Source organism: Cimex lectularius, unplaced genomic scaffold (assembly GCF_000648675.2).
Source record: "Cimex lectularius strain Harlan isolate CLEC.00 unplaced genomic scaffold, Clec_2.1 scaffold10, whole genome shotgun sequence".
Taxonomy (NCBI): domain Eukaryota; kingdom Metazoa; phylum Arthropoda; class Insecta; order Hemiptera; family Cimicidae; genus Cimex; species Cimex lectularius.
Genome location: NW_019392665.1, coordinates 2,627,654 through 2,643,405, shown reverse-complemented (window position 1 = coordinate 2,643,405; position 15,752 = coordinate 2,627,654). Strand labels below are relative to the sequence as shown.

The 15,752-nt window shown below is 35.3% G+C and overlaps 1 protein-coding gene across 1 annotated transcript; it reads right to left on the bottom strand.

Annotated features, from left to right (window-relative positions):
• Nucleotides 1-4,296: 4,296 nt before the first annotated feature.
• Nucleotides 4,297-15,551, bottom strand: LOC106667368 (trimethylguanosine synthase). Its single transcript, XM_014395275.2, has 8 exons — nucleotides 15,329-15,551; nucleotides 15,114-15,246; nucleotides 11,070-11,926; nucleotides 5,944-6,117; nucleotides 5,260-5,777; nucleotides 5,074-5,205; nucleotides 4,711-5,009; nucleotides 4,297-4,657 (listed from the first exon to the last, which is right to left on the bottom strand). The coding sequence occupies exons 1-8, from the start codon at nucleotides 15,433-15,435 to the stop codon at nucleotides 4,547-4,549; spliced, it is 2,331 nt and encodes a 776-aa protein (XP_014250761.1). The 5' UTR covers nucleotides 15,436-15,551; the 3' UTR covers nucleotides 4,297-4,546.
• Nucleotides 15,552-15,752: the final 201 nt, after the last annotated feature.

Sequence of the window (15,752 nt, the reverse complement as noted above, 5' to 3'; positions counted from 1 at the left end):
GCTTTGGCCAATTACACATAACCTCTGTAATGTGATGTGCTCTACCATCTACGTCCTACGATGAAATATGGCAGTTTGGGACCATTGAAAGCCTCAATTGAAGAGGAGGTAGGGGTAGAGGACAGATAGGTACTACAACTGTCATTAAATGGCTTCTTTGATAGGTCAACTCCAGACAGTCCGTGATTTAAGGTTGAGCTCTAAAACAGTCATCACAAGGCTTTGTGAGAATATCCTATCTCTAGAATCCACTATAAAAAAAGACATTTTACAATAACAAGAAATATAAATAATATATGTAAAAATACAAATAATATATATAAAAACAATAAGGACGTATATACATGGTAATAATATAAATATACAATTAAAGAGTAAAAACTGAACAACAAAAATGAAAGACATAATTACTAACTAAATAAGGCAGAGGAAACAAAATAAAACTGAAAGACAATTGAAACTACAATAATTAGGTACATATTTAATGAAAATAATGCTCTTTGTAAATATATAATAAGACTAGAGTGCGAGAATTGAATATAGAATATATTGAATAGAAATAAGACTAGAGTAAATGAAATAAATTGTAGTAATTTTGTACAGTATGAAATATAAAAGCACTCAACTAAGGTTGTAGGATAAGGTTTTTCACAGATTGCACAGAACTATTGAAGAAGTCAATGCTATTGCAGATATTGTTACTCTTGATCATCATTCTGTGTAGAGGAGAAGAGAGCATGTAGTTAGAGCTTCGGAATTCAATATAAAATAATTTATAGGTTTTAAGAGAGTGCGAAGGGGCATGTAGCTGTCGTTGAGAGACGAGATAAGGACTATCAATGAGATTGTTTAATAATTTAAATACAAAAACAATATCAAAGTAATCCCTTCTTAGTGCCAGTTCGAAAAGTTTAAACTCAGAGCGGATTCCAGGGTAGGCAGAATTCGGAGGAAGATTGAGTTTGTAGGAAAGTTTTTTTAAAAATTTGTTTTGTACAGATTGAAGAATTTTTTGATAATTTAGATAGAGTGGGTTCCAAACAGGTGTAGCATATTCTAGTATGGGTTGTACAAAAGCTTTATAAAGATGGACAAAACATAGAGGATTTTTAAATTCATAGGTGTTCCGGATATGATGAAACCTAGCATCTTCATAGATCTATTTTTTATTGAAGAAATATGTTCTTTAAACTTGAGCTTTTGATCAAAAAGTACACCAAGATCCTTTACGAGTTATGGTATGGGGTCGGAATCAGTGATCTTTGATTGTACTAAGGTATAATGAAAGACTTCTGGAAGCTGTGGTCCCATTTGCTCCATTTATTGGGGACGTGTTAATCCATGATAATGTTTGACCTTGTGTAGCTCGAGTTGTCACCCATTACTTGGAGGATGTGAGGATTAACAAAATGAATTGGCCAGCACATTCTCCTGGCATGAATCTTATACAGGGTGTCCCAGTTCCTTCTGACGAAACTCAGGGAATCGATTCTACTCTTCATTTGGAGTAAAAAATGCCCAGGAGCAAATTTTCAGAAAGTTCTCTATTTTGAAGATATACGTCAATTTAGGTTTTTCAACTTTTCACTACCTTACCATATAAAAACGCTTACAACTTCCAAAATGTTGAGACTACGACAAATCCAATTCATCAGTTGAAAGAACGCTAAAAATTTCTGTTAGATACTTCTCAACCGGTCAAACAAGTGTCAATTTTATTTTATAAAGCGAGTTCTAATTGATTTATTTCTACCCCTCTTCATATTTACCATTTATCTAGCTCACGTTTTTGAACATTCAATTGTTATTTTTCAACTCTACTAGAACGTTATTTAAAAACCTGGGTATATCAACGTAAAACATATTAGATGAAAAAGTTAAATTTGAGAAGTTGTAGGTATTTTTTTGTAACTTCAGTAGAATGTGCAATCATGACCAAAATTTGAAATTTTGACATGTTCCAACTGATATTGGCTAACATTTTATATCATTCAGATTATTGCAAACAGAAGTATCTTACAGCAAATTTAGCATTCTTTCAACTGGTGTAATTGGATTTGTTGTAGTCTCAACATTTTGGGAGTTGTAAGCTTTTTTTTGTGGTAAGGTAGTGAAAAGTTGAAAAAACCTAAATTGACGAATATCTTCAAAATAGAGAACTTTCCAAAAATTTTCTCCTGGGCATTTCTTGCTCCAAACAAAGAGTAGAATCAATTCCCTGAGTTTCGTCAGAAGGAACTGGGACACCCTGTAGGGCAGTTATGGGACATAATAAAGAGATGTGTTAGACATCTGCCGCTGCCAACAAGCATTGAAAAGTATCAAATTGCTCTTGTTAAAGAAAAATTCTGTTATTTACTCAATGCCTAAGAGACTTAAGTCTCTATGCGAGTCTAGAGAAGTAATGAAATAATTAAGTTGTTAGCTGGTCTTTTTAGAATAAGTTTTAGTTGTTAAAGGTAAGAACAATAAAATGAACATAGAAAAAAAGGCAAGGCTATAAATCGAAAGGGGTGATCACCCAGATGGGAACGTGATGCCCCCATCCGTCTGGGAAACATAACTGCAATAATTAGACAATTGGTCGACGGATGTCACAGCAACGTTCCTTACAAACCAGGGAAACAGCCCGCAATAATTACACAGTTGGTTAAATAAATAAGAACGTAAAAGGGTGTCTGAACCAGACAGGAGTCGCAGGGTGTTTCCTGCGAACCTGGAGAACAAAGTTGCAATAGTTATTTACATCAAGTAAATAAAATTGAGTTATTTAGTGCTGAAGTCACGAGGCCAAAAATATGTAGTGATATGGGACATCAATTGGGGTAGCGTTAACCTGGTCTTCGCCGGTTTACCCCCTACTCCGGGGTAGAGTCTCCAGTAGAGAAACATATAAAAAAGGGATGATTTGGAAATCAAAAACCACTCAAGACAAGACACCAGGCAGTGAACGGTCGACTCCGAGTCGATCCGGAAAAGAAGCAGTTGCACTCCATCTGGGATTCAGCTAGCCAGAGCCAGTGAGGACCATCTGTTGTGACTCATTGGATCAAGTCGACCGTCAAGAAACCAGAAAAGCACATAAGATGCTGATCACGGCAAGCGTCGTTTGGCTAAGTCCGTTTGTTAATAGATATCCCAGAATTAGAGTCGTGGCTAATTTTTTAGATTGATTAAGATTTTATAGCTGTTTGTGCACATTTAAAAGATGGAATTCTGTTAAAATAATTATTGAAGAAAATACTCTCCGGTTTATCTAATTTAGAACCTTATCTTCCACTATTTTCTTCCTTTTTTTTCTCTTTTCTGGTTTCCTACACAAAGTAGTGAAGCGACCAACTACTCTCTTATTTTCTTAGAGAAAACCAAGCAAATGTAGAGATTATTCGGCCACCACCCTTAAGTTATGTAATAATAATTTAGAACAAAACTAGGTAATAAATTGTTAGCTATATTTTAATCTATCACTAAATGATTTTCTGGTGTTTTGGTGAAGTTTCTTTCAAACCATCATAATTAAATAATTTTTAATAATACATTCGGTAGGATCGGGGTCCAATGAATGTTCTTGTGTTGAAATTACATCAAGCTTTCAGTGTTTTATTTCACCTAACTCAGGGCTAGATTCTCAGTCAGTTTTTAAAATTTTTCTTTTATCAACATGCATAAATTTTTATCTCTTTTCATCATTTCTTGTTTTTTATACTAAATACATTGTTTTTAATAAATAAATGGAATTTTTTTCATACTGATATCACAGACAAAATCAGAAATGAAACGTACAGAAATGTAAAAAATAATGAGCGTATTTTACAAGGTGAAATAATTTAGCAATTTACTTACGAAAGAACAAATAAAAAAATAAATTGAAAATGTATCGATCGAGCCTTGATATATTTTCTTTGTAATGCAATAAATCCTTGGATTTTTTCAATGCATTTTCAGAGGCGAGGTGGTTAAAATGGAAAAAAAACCTTATATAAAACAGTGATTTATTCATCAATCAAAGGTATAAAAACAAATAGAAATAAAATTGGCAAAGGCCGGAAATCGTTTTCCTTTCTTATAAACTTTGAAATTTAACAATACACGATAGACTTTCTTTTTTTTATATTAGTTTAATATATTCCTAAATGTTGAAAGATGTATAGGAAGATAAATACAATATCAGGAATGTTTAAAAAAAGTTAAAATCAGTTTTTAAGCGTATCTTTTGAACTTGTCTCTTGTGTTTTCACTTGAGTTCAATGTCAACAGTAATTTAAAAAAAGAAAGAAAAGAAACAGCTACAACATATTGACAGACTAGATTTTATATATTTTGTTTAAACACACTTTAAAATAAAATTAAAATACTATGGAATTAGTGGATCTGTTAAAAATGCTTTTTACAGATTTACTAATTTAGAGGGAAAGGGAAAATTAGGTAATATTATTATATATTATATATAGTATAATAATTGGAGTTTACAAATTAGAAGGTAGTATTGTTAGATCTGATTTGTTTGAGTTATCGACCATAACGTTTTGGTCGAAGAAAGACTGATTCATAGCGCTTCGACCAGTTCCCCAAAATACGCAGTAATCGCGATGAGCCTCTTTTCGAGGAAATTCTGTTCGATTTCGACCGCTCCTCCAGGGCCGGCAATCTGCATGAGCTGAAACGATATTAAATGTAGATTAAATACATCTCGAAATGAAAAATACGTACCTGATCGGTGTTGATATTTTTTGGGAGGAAATAGGCGATGTTGGGCGTGATGGCCAAGGCGGTTTCGAACAGCCTCTTCCCTCCTCCTTCAACCGTGATGTTGTCGAGGCAGAACGAATCGCTCGAGAGGTAACCCGGGCCGCCCCAGGGAGGCGACAAAAAGATGACATCCGCCTTCAAATACGGGGCCAGTGCGAAGAAGTCGCCCACTATAAATTCTATTCTATCCATGACACCATAAATGGAGGCATTATGCTTTGCCAATTCGACCTTAACAGGATCGATATCAATAGCGATGACTGTAGAGAAAAATTTAATGTATTTTTTTGAGAAGAATGAAACAATTGTAGAGTCTTAATTTACCCTTTTCACAAGTGAAAGCAAATTGAATGGCATTTCCTCCAGCTCCACAGCACGCGTCGATGATGAGATCACATTTACACCTTTCTGCGGTGTGCTTACTGACTTTTTCAGGTGTAACAGAGTACCAACTCTCTAAAATTATGTATAAATTAAAAAAATGAATGTTTCAATTTCATTTCGACTCACCTTTGTCCAACTTAATTCCCTGATCGTACAATGAGAAGAGACGGTACCTGTTGTACCAGTATTTCATGAGTTTATTATTTTCAAGCATTTCCTTTGGCAGGCTGTTCCTAATTTTTGTTTTCTTTTTGCTCATTTTTTTCTTTTTCTGCCTTTCTTTTATCTTTTGGCTGCCCCATTCATCCGCCAAGACGAAGTCCTCGTCTGAAGAGGAGTCGTCTTTTTCTGAAAAGTCATCCAGCTCGATGCGACACTTGTCGACCACGTAGGACTGCGACTCTTGGTCCGCGCTCGATGACTTGTCGATCACGAATCCGTTTTCGTCAAATCTGATATGCCTCGGCTGAACAGATTTCATATTCAAGGACCGATTCTGCGATCGTATGTTCCTCTTACGGTAAACGACATGGGCCTTTCTTATTCTAGACTTTTCCACACGTATTTCTGCCGGTTTAAAAACAAATCCCATAAGGGTGAAAGCGCCTTTGACTCTGTCTAAACTCGGGTCGTCTTTTTCATGCCTGTACACAAATTAATGATTAATTATTCAGATATCGATTAACGGTCACTAATCTCTACACATTAATGATTAACATATATTTTATATCGAGTCGTGCAACGTTAAATTACAATTCCTTAATTGGCTTTTTATTTCAAACTAATGCGTAGTTAAAAAAAAAAACTTACACTCGCTTTGAACCTCTTTTTAAAGGAATTTCAGTTGGAGGTTCTGAATTATTACTTATGTCTGTCGTTTCATCGTTATCTGGAGAAGACGAACTTGCTTTGACTTTTGCTTCTTGTTCCATGCTCAAAGTTTTTAAACTTCCAAGAAGATATCCAACAGACTGAGCTTCTCTTCTAGAAAGTGGGGAAATATTAACAAACATTGTGCAATTTATCTCAACTATTTTTATACTTTTTTCTAAACAAAATTAAAATTCTAATTAAGGGTAATTTATAAACCTAAATATATTTCAAAAACTGAAAAAAATCCATACTGTGACGAATGTATTAATTATAAACCTTCAAGTAATAATAATAATAATAATAATAATATATTTTTAAATTATGGAACAAAAATTCACAATTCTAATTAAAAAAAGAAACAGAAATAAATTTTATAATTTTATTAAATTTTATGCAATTTAAAATGGGAATTTTGTATACATTTGGCCTTCCGAATTAAGAATTTTAAAAAGAAAAATTAAAGCTTGGATGGCAATAGGATAAATAAGATTACGAGTGAATGTTTGGATAAACAGACATAAATTTTATAATTTTATGCAATTTAAAATGGGAATTTTGTATACATTTGGCCTTCCGAATTAAGAATTTTAAAAAGAAAAATTAAAGCTTGGATGGCAATAGGATAAATTAGATTACGAGTGAATGTTTGGANATGCCATTATTTGCTCTGATTCGAAAAGTAGTCTCGAAGCAATCAAAAATAATTTCTCGGTTGACCCTTACATCTTAGAAATTCACAAATATCTCTATGAAATCAGAACACTCAACAAACATGTGATATTTGTTTGGGTTCCTAGTCATGTCGGCATTTCTGGAAATGAAAAAGCTGATCAACAGGCAAGAAACGCTGCAAACCATCCACAAAGAACAGATCAATTTCCTCTCCGTCCAGATGATATAGTCGTTTATGTTAAAAACATTATCAAATGAAAGTGGGCAGCAAGATGGAATGTCTGTTAATAAGTGTATGACAGTGGTGTGTTGTGGAACCTAGGACGTCCCTTTGTCAGCCCAGTGTTTTTTGAAGTGTTTTTTGGTGAGGAACTGGATAAGTTTTTTGACGATTAGACAAGTCTGCTGGGTGCTAGTTTGTAGCTCGGAAGTGTTGGGAAGTGTGGGGCCTGAATCTCTCTAAAAACCTGGTTTCAGGGTTGGGCAAGATTTATTTAGTTTTTCTCTTTTTATTTAAACGCCATATATTTTTCAATATTTCCCAAAATCATTTGAAAGGCCCTTTCGGCCCAGTGGGCCGAGGTTTTCGAAATCGATTACCTCCTCTAAATAGGACTCCCTCTCCTGTTGTTTGTACGTCTGGGGCAAGACAATTTATCATTTGTCGATTGGATAGGAAAGATAATGGCGGCCTTCACTCACTATTGCCAATTAAGATATGTAGAGTAATAGATAGAGAAGTAGGGAAAGTAGTAAACGTCAAAAAAGGCCATGACGGTTTAATTCATATTGAAGCGTTTAATGAGGAACAAGGGGATAAAATATTGAAAATTAAAAGTATAGAAAATATACCGGTAAAGGTCGAAAGAAATGTTAAATTGAACACCTCAAAAGGTGTAATTTCTTGCTGGGACTTGAAAGAGTGTCCCGATGAAGAACTTCTTGAAGAATTAAAAGGTTCTAATGTTACAAACCTTCATCGATTAAAAAGAAAAGATGGTAGGATATCTTTTTCATGGGTTGTAACTTTCAATACCCCGTGTCCTCCGAAAGAATTGCATGTTGCCTATATGAAGATAGCCGTAAGGCCATTTATTCCTGCTCCCCTTCGATGTTTTAAATGTCTAGATTTCGGACATACAATTTCTTTGTGTAAGAAGAAGGTCTTTATGTGTGGATGTGGGCTGGAAAGGCACGAAAAGACTGTTCCTTGTCAGTCTTCAGTGTGCATGAATTGTCAAGGCTCACATAACACTTTGGCGCGTCATTGCCCAAAATATAAACATGAAACTGAAATTTTGGAGCTGAAAGTGAAAAATAAAATAACGTTCAATCAAGCAAAGTCCCTAATAGGCTCTGGCCTTATTCAAAAAGGGATTACCTTTGCCGAAAAAGTAAAAATGGGCACGAAAGAAATAAGTTGTCAGACAGAACAACTCACTGAACGTAATCAAAAATATGTCATCTTGCCAAAAAGAGTCAAAACCAAAAATGGTAGAAACCATGGTCCAATGTTCCCTTATGGATCCCCCTGTCAATGTTTACCTCCCCCTTCCCTTTTACCACTCAACTCTCCTCTCCCTCATTCTGCTTCTCTGATTAATGGAGAACATCAAACAACTTTGTCCCCAACAAATCCCCCCAAAAATAAGAGGGGCTGGAAAAAGGGGAGGCCAAGGAAAATAGTTGTAGAAAATCTTAAGTAGTCAGTTTAGCTGACTCGTGTTAGGTAGAAGGTTGAAATTTTAGATTAATATGGAATCAATCATCCAATGGAATGTGAGAGGACTGAAAAATAATTATTGCTTTTTGAAGAGGATCATGGTGGACCATACTCCTTTTATCATTGCTCTTCAGGAGACTCACCTTAAGAAAACAGAATCCTTTATGTTGAGAAGTTACAACGTTTTTTTCTAAAGAGGCTGAGGTTTCTGAAGGAGGTAGAGCTCATGGGGGCGTGGCACTCTATATTCGTAATAATATCCCTTCTAGGAAAATTGACTTAGGTACCAATCTCCAGGCAGTAGCCGTTGAAGTGCTTGCTCCGTTAAAATATTCTGTATGTTCAGTATACTTTCCTAATAACTATTTTTCAGAAGAAGTAAGAAATTTATTTTCGCAACTTCCGTCCCCTGCAATGATTATGGGTGATTTTAATGCTCATTCCATTACTTGGGGATGTTCATCAAATAATCGAGGAGGGATTGCTTTGGAAAATATTATTAATGAGGAAAACTGGATAATACTGAATGATGGAACACACACTCATCTGAATACTTATACCGGGTCAGTTAGTGCAATAGATCTGACGATTGTTTCTCCGTCCCTAGCGACCAATTTTGAATGGAACATCCTAGAAACGGATGTCCAAAGTGATCACCTTCCAATAAAAATAGAATCCCATATTCTTAAAATGGATTTTGAATTTTGTCCTAAATGGAATACCCGCATGGCAGATTGTATGCTCAAATTGCCCACCTCCTAATAATGCTTTATTGAACTTAAGAAAGGAAAAAAGACAATTTAGATTTCAAAGCATTTAAGGACATGGATCTTGGATCCGTCTGCCAGAGGTCGTTGATTAAACAATCAGAAATGAAAAAATACACAATGAAATAAAATAAAAGTTATAGCCTAGGCAATAAAAAGAAAAAAAGGAGAAATAACAACTGTTAAAATGCAAAAGAGAGAATAGAAAAACAGGTTATACAATAGAAATCAAAAATTAAACTCCTTAAATAACTCATATCTGTAGTTCCATGCCTAGCGTAAAGAATTAAGGGCCGCGAATTTGAGCCACTCAAAAACCGTAACAGGTGAGAGTGAAACATCCAAGATGCGAGATATAGTCAGTGATACTCCCAGAAGTCACAGAGAATAAGGATTTTAAAGAGTTGACCATCTTTGAGGAAAATCCTAAGTCAATGAGTTTTAAAAACAATCCCCAACGATCTACACCATCGAAAGCAGCTCTCAAATCTACAAAGAAGCAATACGTCTTCTGTTTTGGTTTCAATAGTCTTAAATTGATTACGTTGGCCCATACTGACAGATTGTCACTAGTTGAGAACCTTTTTCTAAACCCTATTTGACTTTCACCTAGAAGACCGTTGGCATCAACATAAACTTCTAACCTTCTGAGCAGTAAGCGAGAAAAAATCTTGGCAACATTCAGACATGAAATGCCTCTGTATTTAGTAGGATCATTTCTATCCCCTTGCTTAAAAAGAGGGAAAATAATCGATTCGCCAAATGAAGAAGGGACTGAACCATATTCCTAAACATAGTTATAAAAACAGCGATGTTCTTGGAATTGCCGTGGAGCATATTTAAAAAACTCATAAGGAATTCTATCTGGGCCCGCTGCCTTGTGATCTTTTAATTTCTTTTGTACCGAGAGTAGTTCCTCAAATGTGAATGGTGCGTCTAGAGAACAGTTAAAAATCATAGGTTCTGCATAGAAGTACAAATTTTTGTCAGTTTTTAACGGATTCAGAAGTAGATGAAAGTGCTGAATCCATGCATCAAAGGATACCTCACCACAAATGAAAGTCTTTCCTTTAAATCTGTTCATCAATTGCCAAAACTTCTTTGAATCTTTTACCGCTGCTAATTGTGAGACAGCTCTTGTTTTTTCTTTTAACAGAGATTCTTATAAAAACCACTCGACCTCATATAACTTTGTCTCACCATTTCAGAGTCCGTTTTGCGAAACAAATTCAAAAGAGCAAACGATTTCTTCCTGGCACAGTGACAAACTTGATCAAACCATGGATTTTTTTGTTCATTTTTGATCAATTCAACTATTCTGTCATTCCCTGCAGACCTAATGACGTTTATAAGTACATTTAGTTGGTCTCTCTAACTCCAAGTATAAAGATTGTGAAAACTGCAAAGCAAGGATTCAGGGCAATGGGATTTTTTTGATGATGTAACTAAAGGACAATTTACAACAAACGAAATGTGAACTGATTAATCATTGTGCTAATTTGTATCAAACTCTGTTGACTTTTTAGAAAGAAATTAAAAATAATGAGTTCTGTCAAGTGAGTACTTCACCAGAGCAGAGCATATTTAACTTTGTGGGGAGGATTGACCATTTTTGATCTATTTTTACCCTTTGTATTATCCCAGAATTCTTAATTATAGCACATCGCAATTAGCACCTACTATTAAAAATTATTTAAATTCACTAATTTCGTGGTCCGCTTGATCAATTAAATCATTACAATTAATTAAGGTTTTTAGTTGAGATGAAAAAAGCTAATGGCACGAGCGGGATTCGAACCCACGATCTTCGGCCGCTGCTCTACCACTTGAGCAGCTTTTTTTCATCTCAACTAAAAACCTTAATTAATTTTAAAAATTATTGTATTACAAAAAGTACTTACATGTTAAATTTACGCTTGGCTTTTTTTGAGTCAGATGAGGTAGAAGTACAATCAAACTCGACATCAGTAATGTCTATGTTTTCTTTGTTCTCGTCTGAATTGTTTTTTTCAGAAATTAACTCTGTGGATTTGCTGCAGTCGATGGAGCCATTCATAGATTTTGTGGAACTTTCAAAAACATTGTCATACGTGTCAGAGGGAATTATTTCATTGATTTTCGCAACGAACGCATTGTAAGATGCGATGTACTGTTCGTTAAAGTGCTCCTGCCAGAGATGTTGCCACTGTTGTTCGTTCGACGAGACAGAGTCCGCGGACGAGGAGAGGAAGGAGTTGGAATTGCTCTGACCCGACGATTCCTCAGGACAACTCAGCTCCGATGAATAAATGGTCATGGGAGTAACATTTGTCAGTGAGTCGGTGAGTAGAGAGCTTTTGCCTGATGATCTTGAGCAAGATCGTAGTCTGAAGTACTCATCACCATGATCCGATTTCTCAGACGTTTCAGAGGAATTGTCTATTTCCTGAACGTCATGATATTCCTCATCCAAGAAACCAGAAAATGATTTCTTCCCGTTTTCGCATCCTGTCACATTGAATTGAGTCTCCTCAGGATCTGCTTCCACTGCCTGCACTCCGGCTAGATAACAGGGATCTATGTAAGCCCCGTACTTCTTTATCCAGCTCTCCCAGACGATTGTCTCCCCATGTGTCGCCCAGTAACGCTCCCAATCTAAGTCTCTTGAGCTCTCGGAAAGGTCGGCTCCCGAATCAGAATGGAGCGCGTTTTCTCTTACGCTGTCGTGCTCGTCGGTCGAACAATGCGAAGCTGAACAGTAACAGCTCAGCACCTCCTCCTAAATAAACACACACAGGGGAAAAAAATCAAGAAATTCATATAAGAAAAAATCAACTAACCGGCATTTCTGAATTTAAATGAAATCAACTAGGAACACATCAGAATGGGGAAGTTACTAAATTTCCTGTTACAATGACCGGGCCACTTTGAATAGTTGCCAAGCAAGAACTAGAATATGAAGTCCTTGAACATTCAAAACTGACACTTTCATGGTTCTGTGGAGGATGGGAAATTTGGCTACTATTCAATATAGGTAGTTTCAGACAAAAAAGAAATACAAAATAAAATAAAAACATTTGTCCGTTAAGATTATTCAATAGCAATAGAGATTTACTAGCTTCAGTATGGCAGGGTCACATCTAAGGTAAAATCTATTCATTTTTATTTTATTTTAAAATTTCAGCTATTTGATCATAACTGTCTGTATTATCCGTATTTTGACATCTACTTTAGTCAGTTGACAAGAATATCAGTGACAAATATAAAAATAGTGACTGCTTGTGAATTAACAAATAAATGCAATTCAGGAAGACTATCCAACTATTTTACCCGCATTGAATATAAAATTACAATTTATTAGGCTAAGAACCACAGTATCAACAAGACAATAATAAAAGTAATTTGAAATAAAGATATGCTTAGACAAAAAACAGGAAAACTAATAACTACCACAAAAACTTCATCCTTTATCTCGAGCACCACGAGCTACCAAGCCAAATAGCATGATTTGATATTTGATTCTATTGGAAGTACTTTATAAAAACATATTCCAAAAAATAACTTGATTATGACAGATGATGTCATAAAATGCAGGCATGAAAGAAATACGGATGAATCATGTGAATATCCGAAATGATAAATTTGTTGTTTACTAAACGACAAATAGTAGTCCTATGATGGGTAAAACTATTATGTATTTGTCCTAAAAATGGGAAAGTAGCATAGGACACAACATTTTATTAATTGGGGATAATACGTCTGCTTTGCAGAATTGGTGATATGTGGTCTGGTCCAAAATCGGTGACATTCCAGGAGGAGGGCTATGTAAAGAGATTGTTCTTGTAAAATAATGTGAAAGAAAAAGGATTAGAGATCGTGAGATGCGGTCTGGTGTGACGTAGGTTTAGAAAAACATTTTCTCTATCGTGCTAGCATTTTCCAAGCCCTGAAGATGATCTCAATAAAGATTGAAATGTTGTCACGATAAAAAAAATGTGTGGTGATTAGTGACCGTTAATTGATATTTATTTAGAAATCGTGAGATGCGGTCTGGTGTGATGCAGGTTTCAGAAAAACATTTTCTTTATCGTGCCAACGTTTCAATCTTTATTGAGATCATCTTCAGATCCTGGAATTTACAAACATTGTTTACATATTACAATTACATTTTTGATGTGGAAAAGATAATTTATACAGTGCAAAATATATTTTATATATTCAATCAAAGTATTTCTACTCACTCAAAGTGTCTTCTGTGTAATTGTCCCATTCTTGCGTGTCGTGTCGAGAGTGCCAGTGAGATTTTGCTATTTTGTGATTATACGTTTTGCATTGTATAAATTCACTTTTCCACATCCAAAATGTAATTGTAATATGTAAACAATGTTTGTAAATCCCAGGGCCTGAAGATGATCTCAATAAAGATTGAAACGTTGGCACGACAAAGAAAATGTTTTTCTGAAACCTACATCACACCAGACCGCATCTCACGATTTCTAAATAGATAAAAAAAATGTTTTTCTAAACCTACATCACACCACACTGCATCTCATGATCTCCAAATAATCATTAACTAATGGTCGCTAAACACCACACGTACAAATTTTAAATGGCAGGCGCAATTTCACGGAAGACAATTTAGAGAAGTATTTGTTTATTAACATTAATTATACTCAATTAGTATAAAATAAATAATTTAATTATGTAAGTGAAAAAATATTTTTGTTAAAATGTAAATAAACTTTAAGGGGTGTCGGTGGCTGCAACGGTTTGGGCGTTGACATGGTGCTAATCAATCTAAAGTAAATGTCCCGGGTTCGAATCCAGCAGCCCTGCATTCGAACCCGACATACTTAGAAATGGCCTTTTTTCAAAAATACTGGCACCCTGAGGGTTCAAATAATCTCGTAGTTGAGTACCCTCATTAAACAAACAGAAAAACACTATATACTTTTGTGTGGTGATTAGTGATCGTTAATCGATATTTATTTAGAAATCGTGAGATGCGGTTTGGTGTGATGTAGGTTTCAGAAAAACATTTTCTTTATCGTGCCAAAGTTTCGATCTTTATTGAGATCTTCAGGGCCTGGGATTTACAAACATTGTTTACATATTATAATTACATTTTGGATGTGGAAAAGTGAATTTATACATTTTTTCCCTTCGTCGGCTCTTTTCACCTCAAAGAAGCCGATGCCTTATACAAAAATGTCTTTTCTATACTGACATCCTTCCCCACCCCTTCAAAATCCAACGTATAAAAACACAAAATAGCAAAATCTCACTGGCACATGACACGCAAGAATGGCACAATTACACAGAAGACAAACACTTTGAGTGAGTACAAATACTTTGATTGAATATATAAAAAAATATATTTTGCATTGTATAAATTCACTTTTCCACATCCAAAATGTAATTGTTATATGTAAACAATGTTTGTAAATCCCAGGCCCTGAAGATGATCTCAATAAAGATCGAAACTTTGGCACGATAAAGAAAATGTTTTTCTGAAACCTACATCACACCAGACCGCATCTCACGATTTCTAAATAAAAAATTATATACTTTTTTAATTATTTTTAATTTTAAAGAGTGCTAATATCTATTTCGTTTATTATCTGTATTTCTGTTTAAAGTTATGATAGTAAAATAAAACTTGGTTTACTGCGTATTATTGTATACTGCAGGGCTTTCAACTGCGTACTTTATGGCATATTTTGACAATTTTTACTGCATAAAAATCCGGTGTCTGCTCATTAGGGTACTCGTGTGAATATTATGAGATTCAATCAGTAGAAACACTATAAATAAACACATAAAATGTAAGAAGTCAGCAGTATCAATCTATTAAATTTTTGTGCTGATCCGTGTACAAATGTTTGCTGAGTCAAAAGCTTTATCGGGTCCTTGAGTCAATTGGTCAAAAATTGTAGAAAACTATGGTGCTGATTTGTTTCGCTTACGTGTTCTTTTCTTTTGATCTGGACCTGAGGCTGAGGTTGGACGACCTCCTGAATGACAGCACCTTCGAAGTACTGCTCCTCCCGAATGTCGGTCAGTTCGTGTGCCACTTCCTCCTCTTCTTCGTTCCTGGCCCTGTCACGATCAAAGCTCAGAATCCCGTTCATGGCAATCATAACGCAAAAAAAATGTCAAAAAAAGAAAAAATTAAAAAAACCTGATCACGACACGACTGCAGAGGCAGTAGATGTCCTCGTTGGTGTAGCTGTCACCGACGCTCAGGTAGACTTCGGCCAGGGGTTCGTATGAGTTTTCCTCGAGCATATTCGGCAGGAAGAGACCTCCAAGCCGATTGATCTAGCGACTCATAAGAATTTGACTGTCTTTTTTTACAAGCCACAGATCGCTCCGAGCACGAATCCCCTGGTCGCCAAACGTAATAAGGTTATGGGGAGGAGTTGCCACTTGCCAGTTGGTTCCAACTTCGAGGGCACAATCGAATCATTTCCAATTCAAAAACTTTGGCGCCACAGTCAGACGCCACACTTCTTTTCACCGAGTTTATATTTCGAAAACACTTAAAACAATTCAAACTTCTGATATTTCAAATCCAATTAAAGACATATATTCTAGAGAAAAAG

Bases quoted from the DNA above. Each gene is read 5' to 3' on its own strand.
- LOC106667368 (XM_014395275.2), bottom strand. From the start codon at position 15,435: ATGCTCGAGGAAAACTCATACGAACCCCTGGCCGAAGTCTACCTGAGC. The intron at 6,118-11,069 runs GTAAGTACTTTT...CCCACTTTCTAG, and splicing joins GCCAAGCGTAAATTTAACAT to AAGAGAAGCTCAGTCTGTTG. The intron at 5,778-5,943 runs GTAAGTTTTTTT...ATTTGTGTACAG, and splicing joins AAAAGAGGTTCAAAGCGAGT to GCATGAAAAAGACGACCCGA.